This window comes from Haemorhous mexicanus, chromosome 33 (genome assembly GCF_027477595.1).
Source record: "Haemorhous mexicanus isolate bHaeMex1 chromosome 33, bHaeMex1.pri, whole genome shotgun sequence".
NCBI lineage: Eukaryota > Metazoa > Chordata > Aves > Passeriformes > Fringillidae > Haemorhous > Haemorhous mexicanus.
Genome location: NC_082373.1, coordinates 1,247,515 through 1,263,571, shown reverse-complemented (window position 1 = coordinate 1,263,571; position 16,057 = coordinate 1,247,515). Strand labels below are relative to the sequence as shown.

At 58.5% G+C, this 16,057-nt stretch overlaps 1 protein-coding gene across 1 annotated transcript; it reads left to right on the top strand.

Moving 5' to 3' along the window:
• The first annotated feature begins 470 nt into the window (after positions 1 to 470).
• On the top strand, positions 471 to 15,906 carry RAB5B (RAB5B, member RAS oncogene family). Its single transcript, XM_059872033.1, has 6 exons — positions 471 to 547; positions 2,941 to 3,133; positions 4,651 to 4,802; positions 10,732 to 10,854; positions 12,609 to 12,702; positions 15,350 to 15,906. The coding sequence occupies exons 2-6, from the start codon at positions 2,971 to 2,973 to the stop codon at positions 15,463 to 15,465; spliced, it is 648 nt and encodes a 215-aa protein (XP_059728016.1). The 5' UTR covers positions 471 to 547; positions 2,941 to 2,970; the 3' UTR covers positions 15,466 to 15,906.
• Positions 15,907 to 16,057: the final 151 nt, after the last annotated feature.

Genomic DNA, 16,057 nt, shown 5'->3' with positions numbered 1-16,057 from the left:
TGACATGCAAACCACGCCCAATTTATGACCACGCCTACCGCACCATGGAGTGTTCTGATTGGTCCACCCAAGTTCCGCCCCAAGCGTGAGGGCTCCCGGCGATCCCCGCTGTCAATTACACCCAACGCTCCCTCTGATTGGACAAAGCTTCATCTCCTCCAGCCTTTTCATTGGGTGATACAGCAGAGGGGCTCCGCCCTCTTCGGTCACCTTATTTGTTGTTCGCCACGCCCCCCCGCGCGTATCCGCTTTCTATTGGTCTCTTTCCGTGTCACTCACCACAAACCCCTCCTCCTCACCGCCTTCTCTCCTTCTCATTGGCTACTCTCTCTCTTCCTCTTATTGGTAGCTCTGCTGTCCGTCACATGTTCCCTCCCATCTATTGGTGGAGCTCTGCGGGGCGTTGCCTTCTTCCCTTCCCATTGGCGGAGCTCAAAGGCGGGTTCATCGCTGATTGGTCGAAGCTCTGCTCAGTCCCGCCCCCCTCCGTGAGGGCTTGGCGGAGCCGCTGTTTGTGCGCTCGGGGCCGCGCCGGGAGGGCCCGGAGGTACCGGAGGGGAGGGCGGGGGTCCCGGTGGGACCGGGGGCGCTCCGGGGGTGGCACCGGGCATCGACAGCGACCGAGCACCGAGGGGAACCGGGAGGAACCGCGCCGCGCCCGGCCCGGCCGCTGAGGGCGCTGAGGGGAGGGCGGGACCCCCCGGGACCCCCCCGGTGGGGATTTGGGGAGGGGGCTCCAGGCCTGAGGGGGCCGCGGCCGCCTCGTCCCGGGGCGTTCCGGGCCGGGATCCCCCGGAGGAGTCGGGGCTTGGCCGGTTGGGCTTGAGGGGAGCGGCGCTGCTTCGTTGTGAGGGGGAGCTCCCATTTTGGGGGGCTTTTTTGGCCCCCTCCCCATTATTGAGGTTTCTCTCCCGTTTTGGGATTTTTATTTTTCGTCCCCTCGCCATTACTGGGGTTTTTCTCGCCTCGTTCCTATTTTTGGGAATGTTTTCCCCCTGGTTTGGGGTTTTTTTTCCCACCCCTTCTCCATTATTGAGGTTTTCCCCCTGGTTTGGGGTGGTTTTCTGCCCCGTTTTCCATTATTGGGATTTTCTCCTGGTTTGGGGTTTTTTTCCTTCCCCCTCCCCATTATTGCAGATTTTCCCTATTTGGGAACATTTTCCTCACAGTTTTGGGGTTTTCCTCCTCATTAGGGAGGGTTCTGATCCCTGCCTGGAATTTGGGATTCCCTGGAGTTTGGGATCCCTCAGAGTTTGGGATCTCTCAGAACTGAGGCTCCCCCAGAGTTTGGGATCCCCTGGGTTGCCAGCCTGTCCCATCCCAGAGGGTCGATCCCTCTGTGCTGACCCCACCCCAGCTGGGTTGTCCTGGTGTGCTGACCCCATCCCAGCTGGGTTATCCCATCCCATCTCGCTGTTCTGACCCCATCCCTGTTGGACTGATCCCATCCCAGAGGGTCGATCCCAGTGTTCTGACCCCATCCCAATGGGGTTATCCCATCCCAGGGGTATGATCCCATCTCAAAGGGTCAATCCCGGTGTTCTGACCTCATCCCAGTTGGGCTGACCCCATCCCAGTTGGGTTATCCCATGTTCTGACCCGATCCCAGTTGGGTTGTCCCATCCCAGTTTTGTTATCCCGGTAGGGTGACCCCATCCCTGTTCAGTCATCCCACTTGGGTGATCCCATGTTCTGACCCCATCCCAGTTCTGACCCCATCCCAATTGGGGTCCTCCACATTCTGACCCCATCCCAGTGGGGTCCCCCACGTTCTGACCCCATTCCAATTGGGGTCCCCCACATTCTGACCCCATCCCAATTGGGGTACCCCATATTCTGACCCCATCCCAGTTGAGGTACCCCATATTCTGACCCCATCCCAGTTGAGGTACCCCATATTCTGACCCCATCCCAGTGGGGTCCCCCACGTTCTGACCCCATCCCAGTTGGGTACCCCAATTCTCACCTCATCCCAGTTGGGTCCCCCACGTTCTGACCCCATCCCAGTAGGGTGACCCCATCTCAATTGGGGTCCCCCACGTTCTGACCCCATCCCAGTGGGTTACCCCACGTTCTGACCCCATCACAGTTGGGTCCCCCATGTTCTGACCCCATCCCAGTGAGGTCCCCCACATTCTGACCCCATCCCAGTGGGGTCCCCCACATTCTGACCCCATCCCAGTGGGGTCCCCCATGTTCTGACCCCATCCCAGTGGGGTCCCCCACGTTCTGACCCCATCCCAATTGGGGTCCCCCACATTCTGACCCCATCCCAATTGGGGTACCCCATATTCTGACCCCATTCCAATTGGGGTCCCCCACATTCTGACCCCATCCCAATTGGGGTACCCCATATTCTGACCCCATCCCAGTTGAGGTACCCCATATTCTGACCCCATCCCAGTAGGGTCCCCCACGTTCTCACCCCATCCCAGTGGGGTCCCCCACGTTCTGACCCCATCCCAGTTGGGTACCCCAATTCTCACCTCATCCCAGTTGGGTCCCCCACGTTCTGACCCCATCCCAGTAGGGTGACCCCATCTCAATTGGGGTCCCCCACGTTCTGACCCCATCCCAGTGGGTTACCCCACGTTCTGACCCCATCACAGTTGGGTCCCCCATGTTCTGACCCCATCCCAGTGAGGTCCCCCACGTTCTGACCCCATCCCAGTAGGGTCCCCCACGTTCTGCCCCCATCCCAGTGGGGTACCCCACATTCTGACCCCGTCCCAGTGGGGTCCCCCACGTTCTGCCCCCATCCCAGTTGGGTCCCCCACATTCTGACCCCATCCCAGTGGGGTCCCCCATGTTCTGACCCCATCCCAGTTGGGGTCCCCCACGTTCTGACCCCATCCCAGTTGGGGTCCCCCACGTTCTGACCCCATCCCAGTGGGGTCCCCCACGTTCTGACCCCATGTCCCCCCCTCTCTCTGTCCCCAGGATCGCGGTGCCATCGTGCCCAGCCCGGCCATGGCCGCCCGCGGGGCCCAGCGGCCCAACGGGCACTCGCAGCCCAGTAAGATCTGCCAGTTCAAACTGGTGCTACTGGGAGAGTCGGCCGTGGGCAAGTCCAGCCTGGTGCTGCGCTTCGTCAAGGGCCAGTTCCACGAGTACCAGGAGAGCACCATCGGGGGTGAGCCGGGGTTTGGGGGATCCCACAGGGGTCTGGGGATCCCAAAAGGGTCTGGGGATCCCAAAAGGGTCTGGGGCTGGCCTGGCTGGGATTTGGGGTGATCCCAGTGGGATTTGGGGTGATCCCAGGTGGGATTTGGGGTGATCCCAGGTGAGATTTGGGGTGATCCCAGTGGGATTTGGGGTGATCCTAGTGGGATTTGGGGTGATCCCAGGTGGGATTTGGGGTGCAGGGCTTCACCAAGGCCAGTTCCAGGAGAGCACCATCGATGGTGAGGGGGGATCCCACAGGGGTCTGGGGATCCCAAAAGGGTCTGGGGCTGGCCCGGGTGGGATTTGGGGTGATCCCAGGTGGGATTTGGGGTGATCCCAGTGAGATTTGGGGTGATCCCAGTGGGATTTGGGATGATCCCAGTGGGATTTGGGGTGATCCCAGGTGGGATTTGGGGTGATCCCAGTGGGATTTGGGGTGATCCCAGGTGGGATTTGGGGTGATCCCAGTGGGATTTGGGATGATCCCAGTGGGATTTGGGGTGATCCCAGGTGGGATTTGGGGTGATCCCAGGTGGGATTTGGGGTGATCCCAGTGGGATTTGGGGTGATCCCAGGTGGGATTTGGGGTGATCCCAGGTGGGATTTGGGGTGATCCCAGTGGGATTTGGGGTGATCCCAGGTGAGATTTGGGGTGATCCCAGTGGGATTTGGGGTGATCCCAGGTGGGATTTGGGGTGATCCCAGTGGGATTTGGGGTGATCCCAGTGGGATTTGGGGTGATCCCAGGTGGGATTTGGGGTGATCCCAGTGGGATTTGGGGTGATCCCAGGTGGGATTTGGGGTGATCCCAGGTGGGATTTGGGGTGCAGGGAGGGCTTTTCAGAAGGTTTTGTGACACCCTGAGGTGTCCCTGGGTGGCTTTGGGACACACTGAGGTGTCCCTGGAAGGACCTGGAATGCAGGAAAGGCTCCTTGGAAGGGTTTGGGGTGCAGTGAGGTGTCCCTGGCTGTGTTGGTGACACTGTGGTGGCACTCTGGTGGCACTGTGGTGACCCTGTCCCCTGTCCCCAGCGGCGTTCCTGACGCAGTCCATGTCCCTGGCCAGGTTTGGGGTGCAGAGAGGTGTCCCTGGCTGGGTTGGTGACAATCAGAGCTGTCCCTGGCTGGGCTGGTGACCCTGTAGTGACACTGGTGACACTCTGGTGGCACTGTGGTGACCCTGTCCCCTGTCCCCAGCGGCGTTCCTGACACAGTCCGTGTCCCTGGCCAGGTTTGGGGTGCAGAGAGGTGTCCCTGGCTGGGTTGGTGACACTCTGAGCTGTCCCTGGCTGGGCTGGTGACCCTGTGGTGACACTGGTGGCACTCTGGTGACCCTGTCCCCTGTCCCCAGCGGCGTTCCTGACACAGTCCGTGTCCCTGGCCAGGTTTGGGGTGCAGAGAGGTGTCCCTGGCTGGGTTGGTGACCCTGTGGTGACACTGGTGGCACTCTGGTGGCACTGTGGTGACCCTGTCCCCTGTCCCCAGCGGCGTTCCTGACGCAGTCCGTGTGTCTGGACGACACCACGGTGAAGTTTGAGATCTGGGACACGGCGGGGCAGGAGCGCTACCACAGCCTGGCCCCCATGTACTACCGGGGGGCCCAGGCTGCCATCGTGGTCTACGACATCACCAACCAGGTCTGGGGGGCTTGGGGGGGCCCTGAGGGCGTTTGGGGGGGTCCTGAGGGGGTTTGGGGGGGTCTTGAGGGGATTTGAGGGGGATCTGGGGGGGTTTTGGGGGATGGTCTGAGGGGGCACTACCGGGGGGGCCCAGGCTGCCATCGTGGTCTACGACATCACCAACCAAGTCTGGGGGGTCCTGAGGGGGTTTCAGGGGGTTCTGAGGGGGTTTGGGGGGGTCCTGAGGGGATTTGGGGGGTGGTCTGAGGGGGCACTACCGGGGGCCCAGGCTGCCATCGTGGTCTACGACATCACCAACCAGGTCTGGGGGGCTTGGGGGGGCCCTGAGGGCGTTTGGGGGGGGTCCTGAGGGGGTTTGGGGGGGTCTTGAGGGGATTTGAGGGGGATCTGGGGGGGTTTTGGGGGATGGTCTGAGGGGGCACTACCAGGGGGCTCAGACTGCCATCGTGGTCTACGACATCACCAACCAGGTCTGGGGGGCTTGGGGGGGCCCTGAGGAGGTTTGGGGGGGTTTGGGGGGATTTGAGGGGGTCCTGAAGAGTTTTGGGGGGGATTTGAGGGGCATATGGGGGGGTTTTGGGGGGTGGTCTGAGGGGGCACTAATGGGGGGGCCCAGGCTGCCATCGTGGTCTATGACATCACCAATCAAGTCTGGGGGGTCCTGAGGGGATTTGGGGGGGTCCTGAGGGGATTTGGGGGAGTTCTGAGGGGATTTGAGGGGGTTTGGGGGGGTCCTGAGGGGGTTTGGGGGGGTCCTGAGGGGTTTTGGGGGGTGGTCTGAGGGGGCACTACCGGGGGGCCCAGGCTGCCATCGTGGTCTATGACATCACCAACCAGGTCTGGGGCGTTTCAGGGGGTCCTGAGGGGATTTGGGGGGTCCTGAGGGGATTTGGGGGGTGGTCTGAGGGGTACTGCCACGGGGCCCAGGCTGCCATCATGGTCTACGACATCACCAACCAGGTTTGGGGGGGTCCTGAGGGGGTTTGGGGGGATTTGAGGGGGTCCTGAAGAGTTTTGGGGGGGATTTGAGGGGGATCTGGGAGGGTTTTGGGGGGTGGTCTCAGGGGGCACTACCAGGGGGCCCAGGCTGCCATCGTGGTCTACGACATCACCAACCAGGTCTGGGGGGCTTGGGGGGGTCCTGAGGGGGTTTGGGGGGGGTCTTGAGGGGGTTTGAGGGGGTCCTGAGGGGATCTGAGGGGGATCTTGGGGGATTTTGGGGCGTGGTCTGAGGGGTACTGCCACGGGGCCCAGGCTGCCATCGTGGTCTACGACATCACCAACCAGGTCTGGGGGGCTTGGGGGGGGTCCTGAGGGGGTTTGGGGGGGTCTTGAGGGGGTTTCAGGGGGTCCTGAGGGGTTTGGGGGGATTCTGAGGGGGTTTGGAGGGGTCCTGAGGGGGTTTCAGGGGGTCCTGAGGGGATCTGGGGGGGTTTTGGGGGGTGGTCTGAGGGGGCACTACCGGGGGGGCCCAGGCTGCCATCGTGGTCTATGACATCACCAACCAGGTCTGGGGGGTCCTGAGGGGATTTGGGGGGGTTCTGAGGGGGTTTCAGGGTGTCCTGAGGGGGTTTGGGGGGATTTGAGGGGGTCCTGAAGAGTTTTGGGGGGGATTTGAGGGGGATCTGGGGGGGTTTTGGGGGGTGGTCTCAGGGGGCACTACCAGGGGGCCCAGGCTACCATCGTGGTCTATGACATCACCAACCAAGTCTGGGGGGTCCTGAGGGGATCTGGGGGGGTCCTTAGAGGATTTGGGGGAATTTGAGGGGGTCCTGAAGGGTTCTGGGGGGGATTTGAGGAGATTTTGAGGGGTCTCGGGGGGCACTACGGGGGGGCCCAGGCTGCCCTCGTGGTTTGGGGCAGATCTGGGGGACTCAGGGGGTTCTGAGGGAGCTCAGGGGATTTGAGGGGGAGTCCCAGGATATTTGAGGAGGGGTCTCAGAGGTCTCAGACTATTTGGGGAGGGGTCTCAGGCTTCAATCCCCCCTCCCAGGAGACATTTTCCACCCCTGGGTCTGGGTGAAGGAGCTGCAGGGGGGTCTGGGGATCTCAGGGCTCTGAGGATTTTTGAGGAGGGGTCTCAGAGGATTTGAGGAGGGGTCTCAGTGGATTTGGGGAGGGGTCTCAGAGGTCTCAGATTATTTGAGGAGGGGTCTCAGGCTCCAATCCCCCCTCTCAGGAGATGTTTTCCACACCCGGGTCTGGGTGAAGGAGCTGCAGGGGGATCTCAGGGCTCTGAGGATTTTTGAGGAGGGGTCTCAGGATATTTGAGGAGGGGTCTCAGGGGATGTGAGGAGGGGTCTCAGAGGTCTCAGACTATTTGGGGAGGGGTCTCACAGTGCCAATCCCCCCTTCCAGGAGACTTTTGCCCACCCCTGGGGCTGGGTGAAGGAGCTGCAGGGGGGTCTGGGGATCTCAGGGCCCTGAGGATTTTTGAGGAGGGGTCTCAGGGGCCTCAAACTATTGAGGAGAGGTCTCAGGGGATTTGAGGAGGGGTCTCAGACTATTTGAGGAGGGGTCTCAGGCTCCAATCCCCCCTCTCAGGAGACATTTTCCACACCTGGGGCTGGGTGAAGGAGCTGCAGGGGGGTCTGGGGATCTCAGGGCTCTGAGGATTTTTGAGGAGGGGTCTCAGGGCTCTCAGGATATTTGAGGAGGGGTCTCAGGGGATGTGAGGAAGGGTCTCAGAGGTCTCAGACTATTTGGGGAGGGGTCTTAAAGTGCCAATCCCCCCTCTCAGGAGACATTTGCCCATGCCCAGGGCTGGGTGAAGGAGCTGCAGGGGGGTCTGGGGATCTCAGGGCTCTGAGGATTTTTGAGGAGGGGTCTCAGGGGATTTGGGGAGGGGTCTCAGGGGATGTGAGGAGGGGTCTCAGAGGTCTCAGACTATTTGAGGAGGGGTCTTAAAGTGCCAATCCCCCCTTCCAGGAGACATTTGCCCATGCCCAGGGCTGGGTGAAGGAGCTGCAGGGGGGTCTGGGGATCTCAGGGCCCTGAGGATTTTTGAGGAGGGGTCTCAGGGGATTTGAGGAGGGGTCTCAAAGGTCTCAGACTATTTGGGGAGGGGTCTCAGGCTCCAGTCCCCCTTCCCAGGGGACATTTTTTACCCCTGGGGCTGGGTGAAGGAGCTGCCGGGGGGTCTGGGGATCTCAAGGCTCTGAGGATTTTTGAGGAGGGGTCTCAGGATATTTGAGGACGGGTCTCAGGGGATTTGAGGAGGGGTCTCAATGGATTTGAGGAGGTGTCTCAGAGGTCTCAGACTATTTGAGGAGGGGTCTTAAAGTGCCAATCCTCCCTCTCAGGAGACATTTGCCCATGCCCAGGGCTGGGTGAAGGAGCTGCAAGGGGGTCTGGGGATCTCAGGGCTCTGAGGATTTTTGAGGAGGGGTCTCAGGGGATTTGAGGAGGGGTCTCAGGGGATGTGAGGAGGGGTCTCAGATGTCTTAGACTATTTGAGGAGGGGTCTCAGGCTCCAGTCCCCTTTCCCAGGAGACGTTTGCCCACCCCTGGGGCTGGGTGAAGGAGCTGCAGGGGGGTCTGGGGATCTCAGGGCTCTGAGGATTTTTGAGGAGGGGTCTCAGAGGATTTGAGGAGGGGGTCTCAGTGGATTTGGGGAGGGGTCTCAGAGGTCTCAGACTATTTGAGGAGGGGTCTTACAGTGCCAATCCCCCCTCCAGGAGACATTTTCCACCCCTGGGTCTGGGTGAAGGAGCTGCAGGGGGGTCTGGGGATCTCAAGGCTCTGAGGATTTTTGAGGAGGAGTCTCAGGGGATTTGAGGAGGGGTCTCAGTGGATTTGAGGAGGGGTCTCAGACGTCTCAGACTATTTGGGGAGGGGTCTTAAAGTGCCAATCCCCCCTCCAGGAGACATTTGCCCATGCCCAGGGCTGGGTGAAGGAGCTGCAGGGGGGTCTGGGGATCTCAAGGCCCTGAGGATTTTTGAGGAGGGGTCTCAGTGGATTTGGGGAGAGGTCTCAGGGGATTTGGGGAGGGGTCTCAGGGGATGTGAGGAGGGGTCTCAGAGGTCTCAGATTATTTGAGGAGGGGTCTCAGGCTCCAGTCCCCCCCTCTCAGGAGACATTTGCCCATGCCCAGGGCTGGGTGAAGGAGCTGCAGGGGGGTCTGGGGATCTCAAGGCTCTGAGGATTTTTGAGGAGGGGTCTCAGGGGATTTGAGGAGGGGTCTCAGGGGATTTGAGGAGGGGTCTCAGAGGTCTCAGACTATTTGGGGAGGGGTCTTACAGTGCCAATCCCCCCTCCAGGAGACATTTTCCACCCCTGGGGCTGGGTGAAGGAGCTGCAGGGGGGTCTGGGAATCTCAGGGCCCTGAGGATTTTTGAGGAGGGGTCTCAGGGGATTTGAGGAGGGGTCTCAATGGATTTGAGGAGGGGTCTCAGATGTCTCAGACTGTTTGAGGAGGGGTCTCAGGCTCCAATTCCCCCTCTCAGGAGACATTTGCCCACCCCTGGGGCTGGGTGAAGGAGCTGCAGGGGGGTCTGGGGATCTCAGGGCCCTGAGGATTTTTGAGGAGGGGTCTCAGGATATTTGAGGAGGGGTCTCAGTGGATTTGGGGAGGGGTCTCAGATGTCTCAGATTATTTGAGGAGGGGTCTCAGGCTCCAGTCCCCCTTCCCAGGAGACATTTTCCACACCTGGGGCTGGGTGAAGGAGCTGCAGGGGGGTCTGGGGATCTCAGGGCTCTGAGGATTTTTGAGGAGGGGTCTCAGAGGATTTGAGGAGGGGTCTCAGTGGATTTGGGGAGGGGTCTCAGAGGTCTCAGACTATTTGGGGAGGGGTCTTAAAGTGCCAATCCCCCCTCCCAGGAGACCTTTGCCCATGCCCAGGGCTGGGTGAAGGAGCTGCAGGGGGATCTCAGGGCTCTGAGGATTTTTGAGGAGGGGTCTCAGGGGATTTGAGGAGGGGTCTCAGGGGATGTGAGGAGGGGTCTCAGAGGTCTCAGATTATTTGAGGAGGGGTCTCAGGCTCCAGTCCCCCCCTCTCAGGAGACATTTGCCCATGCCCAGGGCTGGGTGAAGGAGCTGCAGGGGGGTCTGGGGATCTCAAGGCTCTGAGGATTTTTGAGGAGGGGTCTCAGGGGATTTGAGGAGGGGTCTCAGGGGATTTGAGGAGGGGTCTCAGAGGTCTCAGACTATTTGGGGAGGGGTCTTACAGTGCCAATCCCCCCTCCAGGAGACATTTTCCACCCCTGGGGCTGGGTGAAGGAGCTGCAGGGGGGTCTGGGAATCTCAGGGCTCTGAGGATTTTTGAGGAGGGGTCTCAGGGGATTTGAGGAGGGGGTCTCAGTGGATTTGGGGAGGGGTCTCAGAGGTCTCAGACTATTTGAGGAGGGGTCTCAGGCTCCAATCCCCCCTCTCAGGAGACATTTTCCACCCCTGGGGCTGGGTGAAGGAGCTGCAGGGGGGTCTGGGGATCTCAGGGCTCTGAGGATTTTTGAGGAGGGGTCTCAGGATATTTGAGGAGGGGTCTCAGGGGATGTGAGGAAGGGTCTCAGAGGTCTCAGACTATTTGGGGAGGGGTCTTAAAGTGCCAATCCCCCCTCTCAGGAGACATTTGCCCATGCCCAGGGCTGGGTGAAGGAGCTTCAGGGGGGTCTGGGGATCTCAGGGCTCTGAGGATTTTTGAGGAGGGGTCTCAGGGGATTTGAGGAGGGGTCTCAGTGGATTTGGGGAGGGGTCTCAGGGGATGTGAGGAGGGGTCTCAGAGGTCTCAGATTATTTGAGGAGGGGTCTCAGGCTCCAATCCCCCCTCTCAGGAGACATTTTCCACCCCTGGGGCTGGGTGAAGGAGCTGCAGGGGGGTCTGGGGATCTCAAGGCTCTGAGGATTTTTGAGGAGGGGTCTCAGGGGATTTGAGGAGGGGTCTCAGTGGATTTGGGGAGGGGTCTCACGGTGCCAATCCCCCCTCCCAGGAGACCTTTGCCCGTGCCAGGGGCTGGGTGAAGGAGCTGCAGCGCCAGGCCAGCCCCAGCATCGTCATCGCCCTGGCCGGCAACAAGGCTGACCTGGCCAGCAAGAGGATGGTGGAGTACGAGGTATGGGGGAAGTTTGGGGGAATTTTGGGGAATTTTGGGGAATTTTGGGAATTTTTTTAATTTTTGAGGGGTTTGGGGATTTTTTGGGGGAATTTTTGGGGGATTTTTGAGGAATTTGGGGATTTTTTGGGGGATTTTTTTTAATTTTTGGGTTTTTTTTTTTTGAGATTTTGGGATTTTTTGGGGGGGATTTGGGGATTTTTTGGGGGGATTTTTTGGGAATTATTTGGGAATTTTTGGGGGGGTTTAGGGATTTTTTTGGGAGGGAATTTTTGGGTGATTTGCCCTGGCTGGCAACAAGGCTGACCTGGCCAGCAAGAGGATGGTGGAGTATGAGGTATGGGGGAAGTTTGGGGGAATTTGGGAATTTTGGGAATTTTTTTAATTTTTGGGGGGGTTTGGGGATTTTTTGGAGGAATTTTTGGGGCATTTTTGAGGAATTTGGGATTTTTTGAGGGATTTTTTTTAATTTTTGGGGTTTTTTTTTTTTTGAGATTTTGGGATTTTTTGGGGGGGGATTTGGGGATTTTTTGAAAAAATTTTTGGGAATTATTTGGGAATTTTTGGGGGGGTTTAGGGATTTTTTTGGGGGGAATTTTTGGGTGATTTGCCCTGGCCGGCAACAAGGCTGACCTGGCCAGCAAGAGGATGGTGGAGTACGAGGTATGGGGGAAGTTTGGGGGAATTTTGGGGGATTTTGGGGAATTTTGGGAATTTTCTTTAATTTTCGGGGGATTTGGGGATTTTTTGGGGGAATTTTTGGGGCATTTTTGAGGAATTTGGGGATTTTTTGAGGGATTTTTTTTAATTTTTGGGGTTTTTTTTTTGAGATTTTGGGATTTTTTGGGGGGGATTTGGGGATTTTTGGGGGGGATTTTTTGAAAAACTTTTGGGGAATTATTTGGGAATTTTTGGGGGGGTTTAGGGATTTTTTTGGGAGGGAATTTTTGGGTGATTTGCCCTGGCCGGCAACAAGGCTGACCTGGCCAGCAAGAGGATGGTGGAGTACGAGGTATGGGGGAAGTTTGGGGGAATTTTGGGAATTTTGGGAATTTTCTTTAATTTTTGGGGGGGTTTGGGGATTTTTTGGAGGAATTTTGGGGGCATTTTTGAGGAATTTTGGGATTTTTTGGGGATTTTTTTTTTTAATTTTTGGGGGATTTTTGGGGGGTTTTTTTGGGGAGACTTTGGGATTTTTTGGAGGGGATTTGGGGATTTTTTTGGGGGGATTTTGGGAATTTGTTTTTAATTTTTAGGAATTTTTGAGGGATTTTTGGAATTATGGGGGATTTTTTAGGGGGGATTTTTGGGGGACTTTGGGATTTTTTGGGAGGGAATTTAGGGATTTTTTTTGGGGGGGATTTGGGAATTTTTAAAAAAATTTTTGGGGAATTTGGGGATTTATTTGGGGAATTTTTGAGGGATTTTTGGGAGTTTTTTGGGGGGGATTTTGGGATTTTTCAGGGGGATTTGGGGATTTTTTGGGGAATTTTTGGGTGGTGGAGTACGAGGTATGGGAGTTTTAGGAAATTTTGGGGAATTTTGGGGGGGATTTGGGGAGTTTCTGGGGTTTTTTTGGGGGGAATGTATGGATTTTTTTCAGGGAATTTTTAAGTTTTTTCTTGAGAATTCCTGGATGGTTTTTGTGGAATTTTTGGGTTTGTTTCTGAAAATTTCTGGGAGTGTTGGGAGGAATTTTTGGAGGTTTTTTTGGGGGATTTTGGGGGTTTTTGATGAGTTTTTTTCCCCTGCAGGAAGCCCAGGCCTACGCTGATGACAACAGCCTGCTCTTCATGGAGACCTCGGCCAAGACAGCCATGAATGTCAACGACCTCTTCCTGGCCATTGGTGGGTCTGGGGTCTCTGGGGGGGTCTCTGGGGGGGTCTCTGGGGGGGGCTCTGAGGGGGTTTGGGGGGGTCCTGAGAGGTTTTGAGGGGGTTTCAGGAAGTCTTTTGGGGGGTCTCTGGGGGCTCTGAGGGGTTTTGGGGGTCTCACAGGGGTTTGGGGGTAGGTTTGAGGTGTTTGGGGGGGGTCTCTGAGGGGTTTTGAGGGGGTCTCAGGGGGCTCTGAGGGGGTTTCAGGGGTATCTGAGAGGTTTTGGGGGGGTTTCTGAGGGGTTTTGGGTGGTTTCAGGAGGCCCTGAGGGGTTTTGGGGGGATTTTGAGGGATTCTGAGGAGGTCACAGGGGGCTCTGAGGGGCTTGGGGGGGTCTCTGAGGGGTTTTGAGGGGGTTGGGGGGGTCTTGAGGGGTTTTGAGGGGGTCTCAGGGGGCTCTGAGGGGTTTTGGGGGGATCTTGAGGGGTTTTGAGGGGGTCTCTGAGAGGTTTTGAGAGGGTTTTGAGGGGTTCTGAGGAGGTCTCAGGGGGCTCTGAGGGGTTTTGGGGGGGTTTTGAGGGGGTCACAGGGGGCTCTGAGTGGTTTGGAGGGGTCTTGAGGGGGTTTGGGGGGTTTTGAGGGGGTTTGGGGGGGTCACAGGGGGCTCTGAGGGGTTTTGAGGGGGTCACAGGGGGCTCTGAGGGGTTTTGGGGGGGTTTTGAGGGGGTCACAGGGGGCTCTGAGGGGTTTTGAGGGGGTCTTAGGGGGCTCTGAGGGGTTTTGAGGGGGTCTCAGGGGGCTCTGAGGGGGTTTCAGGGGGCTCTGAGGGGTTTTGGGGGGTTTCTGAGGGGTTTTGGGGGGTTTCAGGGGGCTCTGAGGGGTTTTGGGGGGGTCTTGAGGGGTTTTGAGGGGTTTGGGGGGGTCTCTGAGGGGTTTTGAGGGGGTCTTGGGGGGGCTCTGAGAGGTTTTGGGGGGAGGTTGGGGGTTTTAGGGGGCTCTGAGGGGTTTTGAGGGGATCCTGAAGGGTTTTGGGAGGTTTCAGGGGGCTCTAAGGGGTTTTGGGGGGGTCTTGAGGGGTTTTGGGGGGTTTCAGGGGGCTCTGAGGGGTTTTGGGTGGGTCTCAGTGGGCTCTGAGATGTTTTGGGGGGGTCTTGAGGGGTTTTGAGGGGGTCTCAGGGGGGCTTTGAGAGGTTTTGAGGGGGTTTCTGAGGGGTTTGGGGGGGTCTCAGGGGGCTCTGGGGGGTTTTGGGGCGTTTTAGGAGGGGTCTCAAGGGGGTTCTGAGAGGTTTCAGAGAGGTCTGGGGGGCTCAAGGGGGGTCCTGAGGGGTTTGGGGCTCTGAGGGGGCTCAGGGGGATTTGAGGAGGGGGTTCCAGGGGGGTTTTGGGGGTTTGGGGTTCTGAGGGGGCTCAGGGGGATTTGAGGAGGGGGTTCCAGGGGGGTTTTGGGGTCCTGAGGGGTTTGGGGTTCTGAGGGGGCTCAGGGGGATTTGAGGAGGGGGTTCCAGGGGGGTTTTGGGGGTCCTGAGGGGTTTGGGGTGCTGAGGGGGCTCAGGAGGATTTGAGGAGGGGGTTCCAGGGGGGTTTTGGGGGTCCTGAGGGGTTTGGGGTTCTGAGGGGGCTCAGGGGGATTTGAGGAGGGGGTTCCAGGGGGTTTTGGGGTCCTGAGGGGTTTGGGGTTCTGAGGGGGCTCAGGGGGATTTGAGGAGGGGGTTCCAGGGGAGGTTTGGGGTCCTGAGGGGTTTGGGGTGCTGAGGGGGCTCAGGGGGATTTGAGGAGGGGGTTCCAGGGGGGTTTTGGGGTCCTGAGGGGTTTGGGGTGCTGAGGGGGCTCAGGAGGATTTGAGGAGGGGGTTCCAGGGGGTTTTGGGGGTCCTGAGGGGTTTGAGGTGCTGAGGGGTGCCCTATTTGCAAAGCAAATCATCCAGAATCATCCCAAACCATCCCAAATAACCCCAAATCACCCCAAACCTGTCCAAACCATCCCAAACCACCTTAAATCATCCCAAACCATCCCAAATAACCCCAAAGCATCTCAAATCACCCCAAACCATCCCAAATCACCCCAAAGCATCTCAAATCACCCCAAACCATCCCAAATAACCCCAAATCACCCCAAACCACCCCAAAGTATCTCAAATCACCCCAAACCATCCCAAACCACCTTAAATCACCCCAAACCATCCCAAATCACCCCAAAGCATCTCAAATCACCCCAAACCATCCCAAACCACCTCAAACTATCCCAAATGGCCCCAAATCACCCCAAACCATCCCAAACCACCCCAAACCATCCCAAATCACCCCAAACTTCCTCAAATCACCCCAAACCATCCCAAGTGATCCCCAAACCATCCCAAACCACCCCAAATGACCCCAAACCACCTTAAATCACCCCAAACCATCCCAAACCACCCCAAACCATCTCAAATAACCCCAAAGCATCCCAAATAATCTCAGAGCATCCCGAACCATCCTAAATAACCCCAAACTACCTCAAATCCCCCCAAACCACCCCAAACCATCCCAAATAACCCCAAACCACCCCAAACCTCCCCAAATCACCTCACCTGCCCCCACCTGTCCCCAGCTGTCCCCACCTGCCCCCACCTGTCCCCAGCTGTCCCCAGCTGTCCCCAGCTGTCCCCAGCTGTCCCCAGCTGACCCCGCCTCCCCGTTGCAGCCAAGAAGCTGCCAAAGACGGAGCCGCAGAGCACGAGCGGGGCCGGGGGCCGGGGCCGGGGCGTGGACCTGAGCGAGCAGAGCCCGCAGGGCCGCGGGCAGTGCTGCAGCAACTGAGGGATCCGCTGGGATCCGCTGGGATCAGAGCTGGGATCAGAGCTGGGATCCAGCCCAAATCCAGCCAGGATGGACTGGGATTGACCCGGGATCACAGCTGGGATCCACCAGGACTGAACCCAGATCCAGCCCGCAGGGCCGCGGGCAGTGCTGCAGCAACTGAGAGATCACCGGGATCCGCTGGGATCCAGCCCAAATCCAGCCCGGATCCAGCTGGGATTGAACCCAGATCCAGCCAGGATCCACCAGGACTGAACCCAGATCCAGCTCACAGGGCTGGGGCCGGTGCTGCAGCAACTGAGGGATCCACTGGGATCAGAGCTGGGATCCAGCCCAGATCCAGCCAGGATCGACTGGGATCGACCCGGGATCACAGCTGGGATCCACCAGGACTGAACCCAGATCCAGCCTGCAGGGCCGCGGGCAGTGCTGCAGCAACTGAGAGATCACCGGGATCTGCTGGGATCCGCTGGGATCCAGCCCAAATCCAGCCCAGATCCAGCTGGGATTGAACCCAGATCCAGCCGGGATCCACCAGGACTCAACCCAGATCCAGCCCCCAGGGCCGCGGGCAGTGCTGCAGCAACTGAGG

Bases quoted from the DNA above. Each gene is read 5' to 3' on its own strand.
- RAB5B (XM_059872033.1), top strand. From the start codon at position 2,971: ATGGCCGCCCGCGGGGCCCAGCGGCCCAACGGGCACTCGCAGCCCAGT. The intron at 4,803-10,731 runs GTCTGGGGGGCT...CCCCCCTCCCAG, and splicing joins TCTACGACATCACCAACCAG to GAGACCTTTGCCCGTGCCAG. The intron at 12,703-15,349 runs GTGGGTCTGGGG...TCCCCGTTGCAG, and splicing joins CGACCTCTTCCTGGCCATTG to CCAAGAAGCTGCCAAAGACG.